This window comes from Erythranthe guttata, chromosome 14, assembly GCF_056151865.1.
Source record: "Erythranthe guttata isolate IM_541 chromosome 14, IM_541, whole genome shotgun sequence".
Lineage (NCBI taxonomy): Eukaryota > Viridiplantae > Streptophyta > Magnoliopsida > Lamiales > Phrymaceae > Erythranthe > Erythranthe guttata.
Genome location: NC_142546.1, coordinates 11913816 through 11933149, shown reverse-complemented (window position 1 = coordinate 11933149; position 19334 = coordinate 11913816). Strand labels below are relative to the sequence as shown.

Sequence of the window (19334 nt, the reverse complement as noted above, 5' to 3'; positions counted from 1 at the left end):
CTTGGGTTCTAGGATCTCTTGAATATTTTCCAAAAAAAAAAAGTAAAAAATGGAAATATCAATTCAACTTTTTTTTTTGAAAATTCATTAATTTTAAAATTCCGAAATGTCTACTTTGTTTAATCTAATGAGTATTTCGATTTCAGAATTTGTTGAATAAAAAGATCAAATTAAATTTCACTCGATTAAAGTTTTGTTTTCTTCTAAAAATCTTGATCAGTTCATCTTTTTGTTTATACATTACAATTTGAAAAAAACAAATAAAATTCAAAAGAAAAAACTTTTGAACTTGATTCTAAAAAATAAAGAATTATATTTGTCTCGCAGAACTTTTAGAATATTTATATGAGTTAATTTCTTTATCACATTAGTAAAAAAAAAGATTAATGTAGAAAAGGCAAAAAAGACCACTAAGAAAGAAAATAAATATGATGATATATTATTTTTGAGTTAAAATCTCATAACAAAATGACGTCGGTTGTATCTTGAGTTACAGGGTGAAGTTTGTAAATGTTAAGAATATAGGGTGAAAATTGACAATTGGTGTAATTTGTGGGGTGCAAAATGCAACGTACCTGTAAAATTGAAAAAAACTGACCCCACCATTATTTCATTTCATCTACCCTAGATTGCAATTTGCACCCCGTATCTCAATCCTACCTCCTCCCTCAAAAACCCTAAGAAACCTTCCAAGTCTTGCGAAGCTCTTGTTCTATCTGTTAACATTCGTCAAGGTAAATCCTTTTTTTCATCTTCTTCTTCTTCTTATTACTAAGTTTCTCTGGCGGATCTATACGCGATGACGTACTTGTGTAATTCTTGTTTTTTATTTAATTTGCGAACAATTTCTCGATTGAATTCAATATTCTATTAAATTTCGACCCCAGTATTTTGTTTCTAGTTTCAGTTCATTTTTTATCGGTGGTCTCTTTAAGGTTAACAGCGACCGACAAATTCATATATCTTAATTTAGGTTAAAAGTTGTGCAGTTTATTATTGCTTCCACTTTATGCGACGTGTCTTGTCTATGATGCTTATTTTGTTTGATTTTCTCCTAGTTGCTTTGTACATAGTTGTTTGAATATTTTTGTAACCGGTTCTGGCTAATTTTTTTTTTTTTTAAATTTTTTCTTGCTTCGTTTCATTTTTTATATTTTTGCAATGTTTGCATGTATCTCTTCAGCAAGATGAGTCGTTCCAGCAGAACCCTCTATGTCGGCAACCTTCCTGGTGACATTCGTGAGCGGGAAGTGGAAGATCTGTTTTACAAGGTTTAATATATATATATATATATATATATATATATATATATATATATATATATATCACTTTGAGGGAATTCCTTATTTTCTCTGCTTTCCCTATTTCTACCTAACTAGAATTTTTTTATAATATTTTTGAACTGCAAATCTGACCAAACATGTGTCAGTTTATGCATGAACTTGGCTGTTAGTTTATTGCCTTGTTCAGATTCAGATGCTTGACGTCAGTAGTTACGTCTGCTCTTTTCATTTTGCTATATTGTTGTGTCGTGGTTAACATGAATCATCAGAGTCATTTATTTACATTTTGAGTGTCAAAGGTTGTTTCTTTCTTATATTGGGGCACGGAGGTTCTTGCTCCCTTAATATGAGGAGACGTGTCATACAAGCCTCAAATTGAAAATTTAATCAGAATAATGACATCAGAAACGATTAGTTAAGAAATAAATTTGCCTACTGGAGGAAGCTAAGCACTTTAGAAAGGGAGTACCTTTAGAAGATATCAAGTCAAGTTTATGCATGATGTTTAGTAGTTGGGATTCTTGGACCTTGGTTTTCTTGGCAAATAACTATTTTATTTAAATCATCATAAATCCAATCATAAGTATCCAGATGAGGAGGAATTTCTTCTGACACTACTACTACAGTGATAGGCATAACTCACCACCATCTTTATTTGCAGATGAGTATTACTTAATTAGAGGTGTAGTATTGCAAGTAGGGTTCTGTGCAAATTGTCCTTTCTCTTTCTCAACTGCAAAGAACATAGAAGGAAAATATATGACAATAAACAAAAAAATCACTTTTCGAGCTTTGGATGATTCTATAAGTGCAGTTGGTTTATTTCCTTTTTTTTTTGTTCTTTAATTTTTTATTGTGTTCCTGTAAATTATCTTGGTTGTCATTAAATGATTGGGGTTCTTGCTGCAGTATGGTGAGATTGTGCATGTGGATCTGAAAATGCCACCTAGGCCACCTGGTTATGCATTTGTTGAGGTACGTAGTGATTTTCCTTTTGCGTCACTTTGTCATTACAACTCTATTTTTCACTGTAATATATTTCGTGACAGTTTGAAGAAGCTCGTGACGCTGAAGATGCCATTCGGGGACGTGATGGCTATGATTTTGATGGGAATCGCCTGCGGGTTGGTTGTGTTAATTTTTTTTTTATTTTTTATTATCGTTTGATTCCTTTTATATTCCTTTGTTTTTTGGTTCACTGGTGATTTATTAAAACAGGTTGAGCTTGCACATGGTGGTCGTGGCAATTCATCAACAACTGATCGTCATAGTAGCTTTAGCGGTAGTCGGGGTCCTCGTGGTGGTGTGTCCAAGCGCTCTGAATATAGAGGTGGAAACATTGTTTCATATGCCGACTTTACAATATCAGAATTACATTTACATGGTTGCGAGTTTGTCTCACTTTATCCCATTTTTCAGTTTTAATCACTGGACTGCCTCATTCTGCTTCATGGCAAGATCTCAAGGTAGTTCCATCTTCTTTATAATGTAAAGTTGGCCTGCTATATCATCTGTATAGAGCTATTTGCTGAAAGTTAGTCTTATTCATCTATATCTAGGATCACATGCGCCGAGCTGGAGATGTTTGCTTCTCTCAGGTTTTTCATGAAGGGAGTGGTAAGATGTTTTTTTTTTTAAAACTAATTTTGCGAGACATGACTATACATTTCTTCTGTATTATGGTTGATAGTATACCATTTGTTGCTTACACGGCTCTGTGTAGCAGCTGTAGTTTGGGTTAGTAGAGTTGTTTTACAAGTGTTATGTATTCGTGGTGTTTCTGTATGCGCATCTGAGGAACCTGTTTTAGCATTTTGTTCATACCTCTGATTGATATCATTTCCGCTAACTCAATATTCTGCAAATGATAACTCTGAATTAGCATGTATGCATGGGCTCTATACTGTGTAGCACGGAAACGGACACGGAAAGACAAAATTGACATTCTTCCCCACAAAAGCGAAAAAGGGAGGGTTTATCATTTCTACAATAAACAGATAGTCAACATTTGGAGACCAGTCTTAGCACAAGTGAAAATAAAGCAAGGAAGAAACAAGAAACTGAGGCATAATAATTATTATTTGTCGAACCGGGGGATTCTTCTTTGCCCAGGTGACAAGTGGTTTTCGTGTGCGGGAGAGTAATGGATGAGAGGGACATAATACGTTAGGGTCAGAAGTGGTTATCTGGTTCTTCTCAATAGAGAGGAAAAGAGGAGAGAGAGAGAGAGGTTGGGGCTTTTTACCACGTGGAATTTGGTTTTTTTCTTATTTTAACGCATTCCCAAATTTTATTTATTAACAAAGCCCCCTGAAACTTTTGCTCGTTTCGGATCGTTTTCTTCGCTTTCCCATTCCCGAAACGTTTCCTAAACAAGGAAACTCGTGACTCCAGCCATCTCCGTGCTACCTAGGCTGTACACTACTCTTTATTGTGTTGGTTAGAGTTTTTTACATTTTATAAAAAAAATGATGCTGGCATCTGACATATTTCTGTTTTGCATGGCATTGTTTGGGTTTACAATCTTCTTCTTTTGACATTTGCGTTCGTAGTCATGTAGCCCTGCATCTTTGTCTTTCCAAAAAACTTCGTTTCAACTTATTACTGTAGTTTTTCAAGTATTATCGCATTTGTTGCTTGTCTGTGTACGATGATTCTTCAAGTGTATGCGACTTTTCATCCTGCAGGAAAAACAGGAATAGTTGATTATACAAATTATGATGACATGAAATATGCTGTAAGTTATTTTTAAATAGTCCTGAGTGACTATTAATTTGTCTATTTTATTTTCTCGTTTGTAGAATCTTGATTTTTCTTGAAGACTTACAGTTTCCTTATATTACTTTTTGCCTCTTTTAGGTTAAGAAGCTTGATGATTCTGAGTTTAAAAATGCCTTTTCCCGGGCTAGAGTTCATGTAAGACTCAGTTACTAAATTTGTCATTTCATTTTATCTCTACATGTTGTAACTGCATGAACTGTTGTAACGTCTTCATTGCCATTAGGTTAAGGAGTATGATTCAAGCCATTCTAGGAGTCGCAGTCGCAGTCGCAGCCTCAGCCCTTACCCAAAAGGAAGAAGCAATGGTCGCAGCAGGAGCAGAAGTCCAGCTGGCCGTCGGAGTAGAAGTCCAGCTGGCCGTCGGAGCAGAAGCAGAAGGTTATATTGCCATACAGTGCCCCCCCTCCTCTCTTCCTAACTACTAGCGTATACTTTGTGAGATACTTATCAACTTAATTAATCTTCTTACAGCAAGTCACCCAAGGGCAAATCGTCACGTCGCTCAAGATCTCGTTCGAAGTCCGTGTCTTCTCGGTCTCGTTCTCGGTCAAAAGCTCGCTCTGCTTCAAGGTAACCACCTTTTTTTTTTGTGTTTGCTTTGTTCATTTTGTTGTTGAAAGTTCAAATTAAGCTAGAGTTTCTTAGAAAATGCTTATCTTTTGTTCATATTTTATAGTCTTTTTGCAGGTGTAAGTTGCTAAGTTCATTTATAACTTGTTCACCGTTTTCTATCATTTTTCTGCTAGTTGCAGTTTTAAAAGAATAATATTCCAAGTTTGTGACTTTGTTGAAGGTTTATGCATTGAGTATTTTATTTGCTTTGCAAATTGATTGCAACCAGTATTTTGCCGAACTGTCGGTATACGGATAGTTCAACTGCTTTTTACCTGGAGTGATATTGTCTGTCACGTTTGTGATGTGATGATCTCAGCATTACCTGGAGTGATATTGTTCTTGATACCTGGAGTGATATTGTTTTTTATAGATGGAATATATAAGCTCAAAGTTCATGTTTGTAGTAATGTGCAATGCCACTTTAAACGTCTAATGGCATTACAATAGACTAACAATCATTAGAGAAATCTGTAAATTGTTTAAGTGGTTTTCTTTTGGGTACCTTGTAGTTAAGGGTCACATCGAGGTTGTCTGACGTGTTATTTGCATTGTTAATTTTATGATATCTAACAATCTGTGGAGCACATGAGTTGAATGAACTCAGTTGAGCTTGCTTATCTTCTCTTTACCGAAATTGGTTTTTATACTCTAAAATGCAGGCTCAAGTTCATTCAATCTCTCTTGTGTTCCAGTAGAGTTGATATTAGTTCAGATCTCAATAATTTCAGTCCCTGTATATTCTTGAATCATGCTTTTGAGTTGTGTCAATAAAATGTTTTCTTTGTTCTTAGAAACATGGAATTACCTATATTTTGCACGATCTGGGGATTGGATTTAGGATCTTGTGGGTTGGCTACAACTCAGTTGGTTTTGGAGGTATGATGATTTACAGATGGTAACTTTAGATCAATCACGATGTGTCTGTTCTAACGAGCATAACACATGTGCTTGGCTGCTAGATTGGACAAACAAAGAAGATCACGGATTACTAATTATGGAGCACCTTTTTGCGGTGGAATTTGGATACCTTTTAACTATCTCCAATGCTGTTTGTTAAGCAGCCAAAGCTTTATCAGAGTGTTTAGTGATTCTTTTTGGTATCTATCCTTGTCGATCTTTCAAAGAGCATTTGTTAGCTATCTATAAATGGTTTATTTCATTTTTTCATAAATTTTATTTGGAGTTTATCTTATTTTCTTTCCCTTTTCCTTGTGTAATCTGCTAAATGTTTGTGAGCTTCCTTCCCCTTATACATTTGGTCAACGTCACTATGACGTGGAAGTGGCGTCGAGGCTCTTGGATCAAATGTTAAGAGGCAGTAGTGGATTAATAAACTGGGTGTTTTGGAACTTTTTGCAGATCTCCATCAAGATCCCGCTCTCCAAAACCATCTGTAAGTCTATCCATTATTTTATTTATTAATTGGTCTGTTCTATTCTCTCTTGTAAGTACGGGCATTTGCTGGATTCTGCTCAATATTCTTTATATCTACGTATTCTTTTTTGTTTAATTAATGTTAGCAGACGCAGAAGCGTGTGAGCATGAGTCCCAAAATCTCAAAAAGACTCAGTCCTACCAGAGACCGCAGCAGGAGCAGGAGCAAGAGCAAGAGCAAGAGCCCAAGCCAGAGTCGAAGCAGGAGCCGTTCTAGGTTCTGTGTTGTTTTCTTATACATATGCATACACATATATGTATTATGTACTGAATGTCATTTTAAATTGTTGCAACAGGTAAAAAAAATGGTTATTATCTGATGAGGGGGTGCAATGGATGCTGTCTTTCTTTGCATTGAAAGAAGTAGAGTGTGTTAGAAGTGATGATATGATCAAATTGCTGAAGGTCTTTGGGGGAAGTGTCTTGTCTTGTGTTTCCCCAATATTCAGTTTTGTATGTTGACTTGTTTTCTGCATTGAAAGACTTTTAGTATGTTAAACATTTGCACTGTAACTACATTATTATGGCCTTAAAGATTTTGTCGGGGGTTGACAACACTCTTATTCATTTGCGTTGGGATCGATTTCGTTATGAATGAATTTATAATATTCGAGTAGAGGAGCATGGGGATCGATTGACCTTTTAGTCCTTTACATGGTAGTATGGATTATAGTGTTGGAATTGTATGTTAGGATTACTGACTCCCTCAACTCATTGTATCACAGTCGGCCATAGTTGTACTTTATATGGTTCTCTCTCTCTCTCTCTCTCTCTCTCTCTCTCTCTCAAAATGACTGGTGAAGCAGTTTGTGACTGGGTTTTAGGTGGTGTTTGCAAAAGCTTTGATTGTTTGCAAACTCAATTTACTTTTCATTATCTTCAAATAAGCAGTTTGAAGCTATATTTTAAAAGCCTCTCTTGAAAAACATTTTGTTGTAGCTTTATCACTTTTATAATTAATAATGGAAAGTCATATTGGTCGTTTCATTTGTCTTCTAAATATTTTTTTGAGTCTATGAATCCACTTTATGAGGACATGTAGGGTTCATTGAGATGAGAGGTTTTTGTGGGAGGAAATTAATCCCTTTTGTGCTTATTTTGATTAAGTGATTTAACAGTAAATTTTAAATATGTACTTGCTATTATAAATAGATATACATCAATATGTGGACTCAGCATCATTTTTGCCTTGGAGACTAAGATTCCCCTTCACTATTACACGTGCCATCTTCTCCTTATACTAATCCTTAATAAGCATGACAATGCTTAAACCCTCTCTGTATATAAATAGACGTAATGAGAATGAAATGTATATCTCTCAATCCTCATTATTATATAAGATTTCACTACCAAGCAATTGCAGTCTTATATAAGAGCTTTCAGTTTCATTTACATAATTTATATTAGTTTATTATATATATGTTTTTATTCTATAACACGTTATCAGCACGAGATTTTGCTCGATAGAGATTTGTTATTTTCGTATTCTTCTTTCTATTTTATTTTACGAAAATCCAGATCCTCGTTCTATTGTCGAAATGACAAACGAGAATGATTAGCGAATACTTCAGTATTTTATACGCTATCATTTCTCAAAGGATATGATGGATTCGTGTATATTAATATATTGCTTATTTATTTGTTGAATTGCTGCTGAAATTTATATTTGCAAGCTTGTGGATCCCAAGCAGTGCTATAAGCACGTGTTATGTTTAACAGATCTGTGGGCCGACTTAGAGGCCAAGATATTCACTCCGAGCATGATGCTCGTCGAGTAAAATATATAATAATCTCAGTTGAAAGTTGATTTAGAGACTATGAGATTAACTCCGAGCATAAGCTCGTTGAGTTGGGGAAATAATAATCTCCGTTTAAAGCCGATTTAGAGGCTATCAACTCCGGGCATAGTACCCGTAGAGCTTAACAGAGACCGTATAGAGGTCATACTATAATTCCGAGCGGATAAACTCGTTGAATTGAGACGTTGGAATTCCCGTCAAATAAATAAAATATAGCTCCGAGTCTAAGCTCGTTGAGACAAGAAAGCCGATATAGAGGCTAAATCGCTAATATAGCTCCGAGCCTAAGCTCGTTGAGACAAGAAAGCTGATTTAAAGGCTAAACTGTTCATATAGCTCCGAGCAAAACTCGTTGAGACAAGAAAGCCGATTTAGAGGCTAAATCTTTAATATAGCTCCGAGTCTAAACTCGTTGAAGCAAGAAAGCCGATTTAGTGGCTAAATATTTAATATAGCTCCGAGTCTAAACTCGTTAAGACAATAAAGCCGATTTAGAGGCTAAATCACAAATATAACTCCGAGCCTGAAGCTCGTTGAGTCAAGACGTGATAATATCCGTCAAAAGCCGATTTAAAGGCCAAATATCTGAATATATCTCCGAGCCTGAAGCTCGTTGAGTTAAGACGTGATAATATCCGTCAAAAGCCGATTTGAAGGCCAAATATCTGAATACATCTCCGAGCCTGAAGCTCGTTGAGTTAAGACGTGATAATATCCATCAAAAGCCGATTTGAAGGCCAAATATCTGAATATAACTCCGACCTGAAGCTCGTTGAGTCAAGACGTGATAATATCCGTCAAAAGCTGATTTAAAGGCCAATTATTTGAAAATATCTCCGAGCCTGAAGCTCGTAGAGTCATTAGACGAGGTAAAACCTGTCAAGAGCCAACTTAGAGGCTATTAATCACAAGCCCAAACTTAAAGGGTTATGGGTTATTTTGTACCCAGTGTATATGTATCTCTCTCGAAAGGTGTGATTCCGAGATTGAGTTATTTTGTGTGTATCCATGTATAATCTCTCTTGGATGGTGTGATTCCCAAGATTGAGTTGTTTTGAATAAACCCACATGTACATATCTCCCTTGGAGGATAAATACTCGAGGTCGAGCTGATTTTTAATTACGCGTACATGAAAACATGGACAAATATGACTATTGCCTACTCGATAGTGCAACTACACACTCAATATTCAATAATAAAATATATTTCTCGAGTGTGACATTGTACAAGGCACAAGTTAAAATCATATCTGATCCCGTGGAGAGAATAGATGACTCCGGGAATGCAACAATTATGTTGCCTAATGGTACTACGTATGCTTATTATCAACGCGAAATATAATATTTACGCGTTTGCTGACACATATTATTGTGCAGCATTGGGAATAAATGTCGAGCACCTAGTAGCATACGTTCACACTCAAAATGGACTGGCGGAATCTCTGATTAAACGCGTCCAAATAATTGCTCGTACTTTGCTGATGAGATCTAAACTCACTAGTGCAGCATGGGGCCATGGAGTATTGCATGCATCAACACTGATTAAATTACGCCCAACTGCTTATCATATGCATTCCCCAATGCAATTGGCATCAGGCTTTGAGCCCGATATTTCGCATCTTCGCACATTTGGTTGCGCTGTGCAAGTGCCAATTCCTCCTCCTCAGAGGACTAAAATGGGTCCCCAACGCCGACTTGGCATATACGTTGGGTTTGATTCACCGTCAATTATTAGGTTCTTGGAACCAATGACGGGTGATTTATTTACCGCTAGATTTGCGGATTGTCATTTTGATGAGACATTATTTATACCGATTGGTAAGAATATTCAGAATATCCGTGATAATGATAAACAAAAACCAATCGAGAATCTCACATGGTGTGAGCAACATTTATCTCATCTCGAGCCACGTACCTCTGAATGTGAAAATGAGATCTATAGAATCATTCATTTACAAAATATTGCCAATAGACTTCCTGATGCATTTAATGATGCCAGTAGAGTCACGAAGTCTTATATTCCAGCTGTGAATGTGCCAGCTAGGTTCGATGTTCCTGAAGAACATGCGAAAATGAATGATGATCCCCCACGACAAAAATGGGGTAGACCAATTGGATCAAAGGACGTTGTTCCTAGAAAAAAGAAAGGGGAAAATTGATGAACCCTCGAACCAAGTGGTTCCTAGTGAGAATGCTCCAGATGAATCTGTTGAGCCTGATATCGAAAAAGCGATATCAAATCTCGAAATACCAGAAATTTCATAAGTTATTTCAATGAAATATATGGCATACAAATGAGACGATCATAAATAATATATTTACATTCTTAATTGATTAATAGATTGTCTACGATGATAATTACAGTGAATAATGACTCACAGTTTTGTAATGTTGCAGGTACGTCTTGTTGATTTACCAAACAAGCATGCCCACTAACATGATAATGTTGATTATATAGCACAGATACATAAAAAGCGATTGAACCAAGTCCTTCCAGGCTTCTACATTTGAGAAATTGGTATATGGCATTGGAATGAGAAGAGCCGATATGGAGCAAGATTGATGGCTCACCCCAAAGGTTTACAGTGCGATCATTTCAGGGGGAGCAAAATAGTGCGCTGCACTCTTTTTCCCTTTTGACTGGTTTTGTCCCATTGGGTTTTCCAGCAAAGGTTTTTAACGAGGCAGCTTCTGCACACGACTTGGATTGAGTTATGCACTTTTTTTCCCTTATATTCGGTTTTATCCCACTGGGTTTTCCGACTTGAGGTTTTTAACGAGGCATACATCGTACTCATCCAATTTACAGCCGATACAATAATACTTCGTCCAAGGGATAGTATTATAAATAGATATACATCAATATGTGGACTCAGCATCATTTTTGCCTTGGAGACTAAGATTCCCCTTCACTATTACACGTGCCATCTTCTCCTTATACTAATCCTTAATAAGCATGACAATGCTTAAACCCTCTCTGTATATAAATAGACGTAATGAGAATGAAATGTATATCTCTCAATCCTCATTATTATATAAGATTTCACTACCAAGCAATTGCAGTCTTATATAAGAGCTTTCAGTTTCATTTACATAATTTATATTAGTTTATTATATATATGTTTTTATTCTATAACACTTGCCAATTTTTAGTTGCTTTTTAAGAATTTGTGGTAGGTTATAAATCTCATGTAGACTCATTTTAATTTCATCCCAATTCAAATGCACACTTAAAATCTTTTACAAAATTATGTTGAAGATTAATGCTTGTTTGTGAAAAACAAGTTGATTATTGTAGGATATATGCAATCATCCACAACTTCTTAAAATAAACAATTATCCAAAATTTACCCTTTATCACCAAAAAGCTTTTGCAAACATCAACAAAATGATTTTTATGGTATAAGTTTCAATAAACAGAGCGTAGGGAGATTGATAAATAGTCAAGGGTCCACTGGATATACACCCCTCATATGGAAAATATATAGGGATATGTCCACCCTTAAAATTCTTCTTTTGAGATACTTTCTGGAGAGGCAAAAGTACTATTGTGCCCTTAAGTTCAATTTTCGCCCAACTGCATTCAACATTTTCGCCCCACATAAAGCCCAACTGCATTTAGCATTTTTAGGGCTGCATTTAGCATTTTTATAGATTTTCTTAACTAAAAAATATAAATGTTTATATTATTATTATTTTTTATACATACCCATTTTTGTATTATTATTAAAAAAATTTATTTTCTAATTTTTTTTAATTTTTTAATTTTTTTAATTTAATTTTTTTTTAATTTTTTAATTTTTTTAATTTTTAATTTTTAATTTTTAATTTTATCTTTTTTGATAAATTTATTGTACATAGTTATATGTAATCATGTAATGTTTTTTTACCCCATAATTAATCTACACCAACAACAAAATTCACAATTTTAATCTTGATAATCATCTAACCCCCTAAAAAAAAAACACAATCACGTGCATATAATCTTCAAAACATGAACACGCATTACTATACATTAAAAAACACATAGCATACATATAACTATATGTTACTAAACGTGACTATAGTTGTCTATAATTATCTATAGTTACATAAGTGGCATAAATCTGGAGTACTGTAGCATGAGTCCAACTTCACAAGGCACTTCTCTGCGTCTTATTCTTTGCATCTCATAATGTTATACAAAGCAAAACCTGCGACAAAAAAATACAAGTTAAAGAGCAAAATGGAACATGCAAGTTAGATTACATTAAAAATACCAAAAAACATGAATTTTTGTTTTTTTTGAATAAATTTACTGTACTGTAATCGACTACAAATTACTACAGTATTCTACAAGTTCTATAGTCATATGTAGTCGTGTATAGTCATGGCTACATATAACTATACATGACTATAGAACTTGTAGTATAGTCATGTATAGTCATATGTAGTCGTGTATAGTCATGACTATAACTGTATATTCACCTGACCCAAATCACCCATCTAAGTAACAACTACTAGTAACAACTACTGATTAAGTTTGTACTGCATACAAACAGAGCTCTCACACTTGAGGCATTTCGAATCATCTTCAAATAAATACAAAAAATAAATGACATATGATTTATAACAAAAATGAACAAGATAAGAGAGCAATTTTGAAAACCTTACATAGAAAAAAGCAGCCACTACATTATCAAAAAACATGGACATTTTGTAAGAGAGCAAAATTCACCAAGACCTGCGGAAAAAGAAAAAAATATTAAACAAACAACGAATTTTGCTTCAAAGTTGAATATACACACACACTATCACCTACTGATATACAAATACATCACCATCATACTCCCCACATAACTCATACATGATTGATTACATGTTAATATATGTTACTACATAGAAAAAAATCATAAATTTCAAAGGGTGAATCGTAAAATTGGACCTAAAAGATTCACCAAACATACAAAATTTCATTTAATTACGATAGGCAAGTCATTCAAATGGCAGGAAAAGTTTCCAAATTAGAATGTGATGCAATAAACTAAAAAATGCACCCACACACACACACAAATAAAGAACTCGATCAAACACATGACTATATATGACTACATGATAAATCTTGTTATTTCTTCACTGTAGCCAATAAACACCTCACCAAAGTACAAATTTCAGCACTATAATATAAGAAATCAATTTATATCATCAATTGACTCTTATCACCATTACAGCGAAATTAAAATCAGCATTATTGGAATATAAAGGAAAAGTTCTCAATTGGATACCCATAATATATACAGTAATTAATTGCAAGCCACAGGCAACAAACTTTACATCAATACCTAATGTCAGAACAAACAGTAAAATTTGGGAAATAACCACACTACCATTCAATCAATATCTCAAAATCACAAATAAAAATAGAAACCAAGAGATGCTCGTCAAATTACCTGATTGAATTTGAGTAATTCCACTACCACCAGACCCACAACTCAAACGACGAGCAAATCGAGACCAACGGCACCCTCAACATGAGCGGCCAGAAGAGCAACGTCAACGAGGATGGCAGGAGCGATCCGTTCCTTCCTACATTTGTGATTCTTCCAATGCTCGAAGATCGAAGATTAGTATGAAACTAGAGCTCGAAGTTCTTCAGGTAATTGAGTCGTTGGAAGCATGCCATAAAGTCCTTGCCTCTTTTCTGTAGTATGTCGACGGCGGCAACGACGGAACCCCGCCGGGGGCGGTGGTGAAGGCTCTGGAGAAGGAGGATGAGATATGTACACCAACAAGAGGCCGAGGGGTCGCCTAGCGGTTCCAAAAAACAAGCCTCTGTCGGCGCCAGATTTGGCGAGATAGAGTTAGAGAGAGGGAGAGATGAAGAGAGAGAGGGGGAGAGATTAAACGGCGGCCGGCGCAAGACGGTGGGGGAGTAGTGGCGGCGGGTAGCGCAAGACGGTGGGAGAGCAGTGGTTGCGAGAGAACGTAAGAAAGAGGGAGAGTGAAGAGAGATGAAGAGAACGGCGGTGTGGATTGAAACGTGTGAGTGTGAAGAGAGAAGATTAGGAGATTGGGGTATATTATATATTGAATTAAAACTAAAAGGGTAAAACATGTACTTCAAGTTGTTCAGGGGGTCTCACTAATTAAGATCAAAATTTTGGTTTTTGACTAGTGCAGAAATATTTATTGAGCCTCCTCATATATATTTTCAAAAGTAGGGAGTTATCACTCATTTCCCCAATAGTTAATTATTCTTATTAAGATTAGCGACACTACATCTCTTAGTGGTTTTTTCTTTGAAAAGCAATATGTAGTTATACTTTTTGTTTTGAGATTTTTAAAGAAAACTATTTGTTGGAGATATTAATACTAAATGATACATTTCACTAACAGCTTAAGCTTTTGGTTGAGATGGTCATTCAACATGGTATCAAAGCCAGACCAAATGAAAGGTCCTGAGTTCGAATCCCACCGCCACCCAATTCAAATATTTCAAGTGCAAGGCTTCAAATGTAATTCGCCTGCACTTGAGGGGGCGTGTTGGAGATATTAATACTAAATGATACATTTCACTAACAGCTTAAGCTTTTGGTTGAGATGGTCATTCAACACTATTCCTTTTTGAGATAAATTGTGTATTACTTAATTCTGAATTTGTGCCGCTGACTTTTGATAAGATAGCAACTTAGCTATGTTCTGTGAGTTCACATAACTCTTTCTAACCTTGTTACAAGCTGAGTACACTACGTGTTTTTCAACATTAGTAAAAGGGCAATGTAGTAGTCTATCTTTGACATCATTCATTCATACTAAATGAGTAATGTAATTTTCGACCTTGTTCCAGAATATTTATGAGTTGTTGGAAAATTTACATTATAATAATTTGATATGATTTATTTTGCATCTCTGTTATGAGCATGAAATATTCTCTTATTAACGTTTACTCCCATGAGTTGAGATATATATGGTTACTTATTGGGCTATAAACTTATTCCCGGTGTATTTTATTTATCCCTTTTAGATGAGTACGTAGAGCTGCACTTAGGAATATAATAGTCGTCATTTCAGATTATTCAACTTCAACGACTAAGATTATCTTGAATTTTATCCATTTTATTTTGGATGATTTTATCCCCTCCCCTTTTTACAATTTTTTTATTTGGTGATTCATTTTGCTGGCACCATTCTCATTGGTATCAATCAATGAGTTTTCATTACTCTTTGTTTCTGATATATCTTGATTTTCTTACATTATTTCGTATAATTATAATCTAATTATAATTATTTCATGCATATATAATTATTGCACTAGTTACTTTTGATAAGTTACATTTAGCAAGATACTGAGCAGCCATATAAATGGATCGGATCGGAGACGCAAACTTGAATTCCATTTTGGGCAGAGATGTGCCCAAAATCTTTTGATCTCGTCAGTGGGAGTTACGTTATAGAACTCCAATTCAAAGAACAACCTTTGTCAAGGATTATGCTGCTTATTAGCAAAATCCAGAATTTTGTATGCGAGTGCTGGCGGATCAATGCATGAATGGGCCAAGGAGAATTAAGGCAAAGATGATCGGAACTGTTAGTGGTTTCAAATAATACAATGCAGCTAGCTAGTAGTTGCTTCACCATCAACAAATTAAATGCAACATCGATAATCAACTTTTCCCAACTCATGAAAATGTAGTCCCTTTTAGAATCAACCGAAGTTTAGAAATCGAGTCCCTTTTAGAATCAACCGCTCTTCTAAATCCAAGCCCTCAGAGAGATTTAGGTTACAAATTGAGTTCCAACACTTGCCCGTATATAAGTGAATTCCTTTTTGCATAATTTTCACCCCGGCCGGTACTAGAGACTTCTCATGCTAACATCAAGCTTGTTACAAACTTGTTTTGGAAAGAGGGACGCTGGCATAAGATATGAAGCCAAAACTTGGGAAAAATATCTTTAACAATTGCGGTCTTAACATATAGGTCTCTAGTGACAAAATTTATTAAAATTAAATGACAAGCTTAACTAAAGATTTGCTACACATTCTTCAGAAAATTCATTCAAAAAATGCCCCCCAACTCACAAATTCGAAATAATCATCTTTGTAGTCTGCAATATTTCATTTTTCCATCTAATATTTTTTTTTTTCAGAAATCACATTTTCCTTTCTTTTTGTTTTTTTCTTTCTTCATTTTAGCATTTAACATTTTTTACACCATTATAAAACCGAAAAAAGAAAAAAATCCTTTTTTTTTCTATATAATATGGAAAATTACAAAAAAAAAGAAAAATATGTTTTTTCATTTTTTTAAAATTCAATTTACCTATTTTTTAATATATATATATATATATATATATATATATATATATATATATATATATATATATATATATATATATATATATATTAATTTTATCTGTTGTGTTGTTAATATTTTAGTAGACTGTGGTATACTACGGCGTACTACGGTTTACTACAGCGTAGTATTCCAAACCCTAGCATCAAACAAATTCTCAGCCGTCGCCAATCCTAGCAGCCAACAATTCGCAGCCGCCGCCAACTCCTTTCCACCAAACCTAGCCGTCTACCAAAACTCTAGGGCCGTAAAAAAACCCTAGGTTGATGCAATCGCCTCCAACCATCGATCTAACCTCACACCACCATCTCCAATGGCCATATCCACCATAACCATCACTAACCAAGACAACCACCGTTATTGCCACCTCCGTTGCCCCCTTCTACACGTGCCCCCTCCATGGCATCGCCGCCGAGGTTTCCAATAACCTCGATCGAAATCTTCAGATCTCCGCATCGCCCCCTTCAGCCTCCTCTACTGCTCTGCAACGGATTTGGAATGGGTCCTCAGAATGGGATGGGTTGGACGATAGAAATACGGGAGGAGAGAGAGGTGAAACAGTTGAAAAGAAGAGAGAAAGGGATGTGATAAACATCGTTTGAGCTTTAATAATACCGTTTCGACTTCAAACTTAATTTTGATCATTTTTTATTCCAAATTTTGCCAAACCTGAAAAATAAGATTTGTAGTATTCCGAGTTCGTTTTCTAATCCAACTTGAATCACCAAAATTGGACGTCGGACGAGAAAGATATACATGAATCAATGGATACTTCCCACAACTTTGATGTATTGAGATATCTAAAATTCAAAATGTGACTCATTCATGCATAACTTTGTCACACAACATCCAATCTAGCGGACTTAAGTTGAATTAGAAAACTAACCCAAAGGACTACAGTTTTCGTGTTTCGAATTTTGCCAAAATCAAAATAGAAATATGTCAAAATCAGGTTCGAAGTCAAAACGGTATTAGTAAAATTGAAACGACATTTAACATTTCAGAGAGAGAAATGGCCGGGGTGGGGCGACTGGAAAAAGAAAGAACATGAGAAGAGAGAATGAGAGGAATGATAGATAAATCTATATTTTATTTGAGGCTGTCATCCATTTCAAATTAAGTTTGTGGTGAGGGGCTCCTAGCATATTACCCTTAACAATAATACTCCTGCCAACTTAAAGAAAGATTTTTGGGTTTCCAACCACCGAGATCGGAATTGATGAGTTTATCACATAGACTGGTACGAAGCTGGATTCAAAGTTTTGTATATTTGAGAGTTTTTTTTTGTTTTTTTTTTTTTTTTGGTTTTTTTTATTTTTTTTTATTTTTTTTTATAAAACATTATATATAAAAATCAATTTTTTGGAGGCACAAAGCGCTGGCCTTGCTCACTTTGAGCTTCGGCGGGCCATGGTTATGCCTCGATAAAGAAATATATTTATTTTGGTCGAATATGTTTCACACTATGTATACGTTTTTTCAACAATGATTTATGAACCAGCTAATTTCATAAATTGTTTTGATCTTATAAATTGATTAGAATCATCTATAGATAGTCAATTCACTCTCAATCAGTTTCTACCTACTATTTATCATGCTTTAAAGGAAACATGTGTTACAAATTGGACTGCATCTATATATGTTATTTGTCATAATAATAATAATTAGTACCAAATCTTGAATTAATACATTTCTTTTGTTGTAATTCTCTTCCATAAACACACATATTCAATGCAAAAAAAAAAAAAAAAAAAAATCACAAGTTACATATAAATTATAATGACTATTATGATATTGCATAAAGTCCATCAAAATCTCATCATTATAATTAGCAAACTACTGTTACAGATTAGAGTTAAGATTAGCTGAAATTAACTAGTTAAATAGCTTTCAATATTGCCAATCAAAACATACGTTTTCACCTGACCAAAAATCCAAACATTAACTAACAAATATTTCTTAACTCCCAAATCATATGTAAAAATGTTAAAAACATAAATAAATAATTCCAGCTAGCTTTCATGGTACTAGAAATCCCAACTCTATAAATTAGACACATATTTTCATTCTTCCCTACACAAAATCCTCAAAAAATCCAAAAACTTTTCCCTCAATCTAAAAACAAGAAGAAGAAAAAAGTCGATCGCTATGGCGAAAAAACCAAGCATGGGCAGACAAAAGATCAAAATCGAGAAAATAGAGGTAAAAAACCACCTACAAGTCACCTTCTCGAAACGCAGATCCGGTCTATTCAAGAAAGCCAGTGAGCTCTGCACACTTTGTGGGGTCGAAATCGCAATTATCGTCTTCTCACCAGCTGGCAAAGTTTTCTCCTTCGGCCACCCCAATGTCGAGTCCATAGTCGACAGGTTCTTGGCTCGAAACTCTGCCACTAACAACAACACCAATATTAATATGAATATTACTAATAATAACGGGGGCCCGTATCATATTATCGAGGCTCAGAGAAATGCAAGTGTTAGAGAACTGAACTTGCAATTAGGGCAAGTTACGTACGAACTCGACTTGGAAAGGAAAAGGGGTGAGAATTTGGACAGCATGAGAAAAACAAATGAGACGCACTATTGGTGGGAGGCGCCCGTGGAGAAATTAGGGTTAGAGGAGCTGGAGCAGCTCAAGACTGCAATGGAAGATCTCAAGGAGAATGTGAGTCAGCAGTTGACTAAGATGATGAATATTCCTTCGAATATTTACATGTCGAATAATAACGGGGTTTTCGACCAATACGAGAGTAAACCTAGCCAGCTGGCGATTGTGGCTGATCATGAGAATAATAATGTTGATCATGCCAATGCTGGTTTTGGTTATTGCCATGGATTTTTCTGAAGCATGTAATCTTTATAATTTGATCATTAGTTTTTGGTTTTGTGCTAGTACCTTACTAGCTTTTTATTATTGAATAATCAATCATGCTTATGTTTGAATTATGATGAGATTTCATATATATTATATATGTTCTTGCAATGAGAATTTGTTTTGGTTTTCATTAATATTTCATGTATCCCAAATAATTATAACTGCAGGAGCAATTGTTGGCGTTTAATTGTGATGCGACTTTCTAGATATAC

General features: G+C 35.0%; 2 protein-coding genes across 7 annotated transcripts; both read left to right on the top strand.

Annotated features, from left to right (window-relative positions):
- The first annotated feature begins 598 nt into the window (after positions 1 to 598).
- On the top strand, positions 599 to 6729 carry LOC105952519 (serine/arginine-rich splicing factor SR30). Of its 6 annotated transcripts, none has more exons than XR_016029942.1 (16): positions 599 to 734; positions 1184 to 1271; positions 2193 to 2258; positions 2333 to 2407; positions 2502 to 2613; positions 2703 to 2749; positions 2843 to 2900; positions 3971 to 4020; positions 4143 to 4199; positions 4288 to 4442; positions 4536 to 4634; positions 5471 to 5555; positions 5639 to 5776; positions 6039 to 6072; positions 6203 to 6330; positions 6410 to 6729. XR_016029942.1 is itself a non-coding variant. In XM_012976083.2 (14 exons), the coding sequence occupies exons 2-14, from the start codon at positions 1188 to 1190 to the stop codon at positions 6411 to 6413; spliced, it is 969 nt and encodes a 322-aa protein (XP_012831537.2). In that variant the 5' UTR covers positions 599 to 734; positions 1184 to 1187; the 3' UTR covers positions 6414 to 6729. The 6 variants fall into 6 exon arrangements, 2 of the variants coding, with proteins under 2 accessions (XP_012831537.2, XP_012831536.2); XR_016029940.1 differs by having other exon boundaries at positions 5916 to 6072; XR_016029941.1 differs by having other exon boundaries at positions 5916 to 6072; positions 6200 to 6330.
- An 11499-nt stretch (positions 6730 to 18228) lies between these two features.
- On the top strand, positions 18229 to 19092 carry LOC105952506 (agamous-like MADS-box protein AGL62). Its single transcript, XM_012976068.2, has one exon. The coding sequence runs from the start codon at positions 18394 to 18396 to the stop codon at positions 19090 to 19092; it is 699 nt and encodes a 232-aa protein (XP_012831522.2). The 5' UTR covers positions 18229 to 18393.
- The last annotated feature ends 242 nt before the right edge of the window (positions 19093 to 19334 follow it).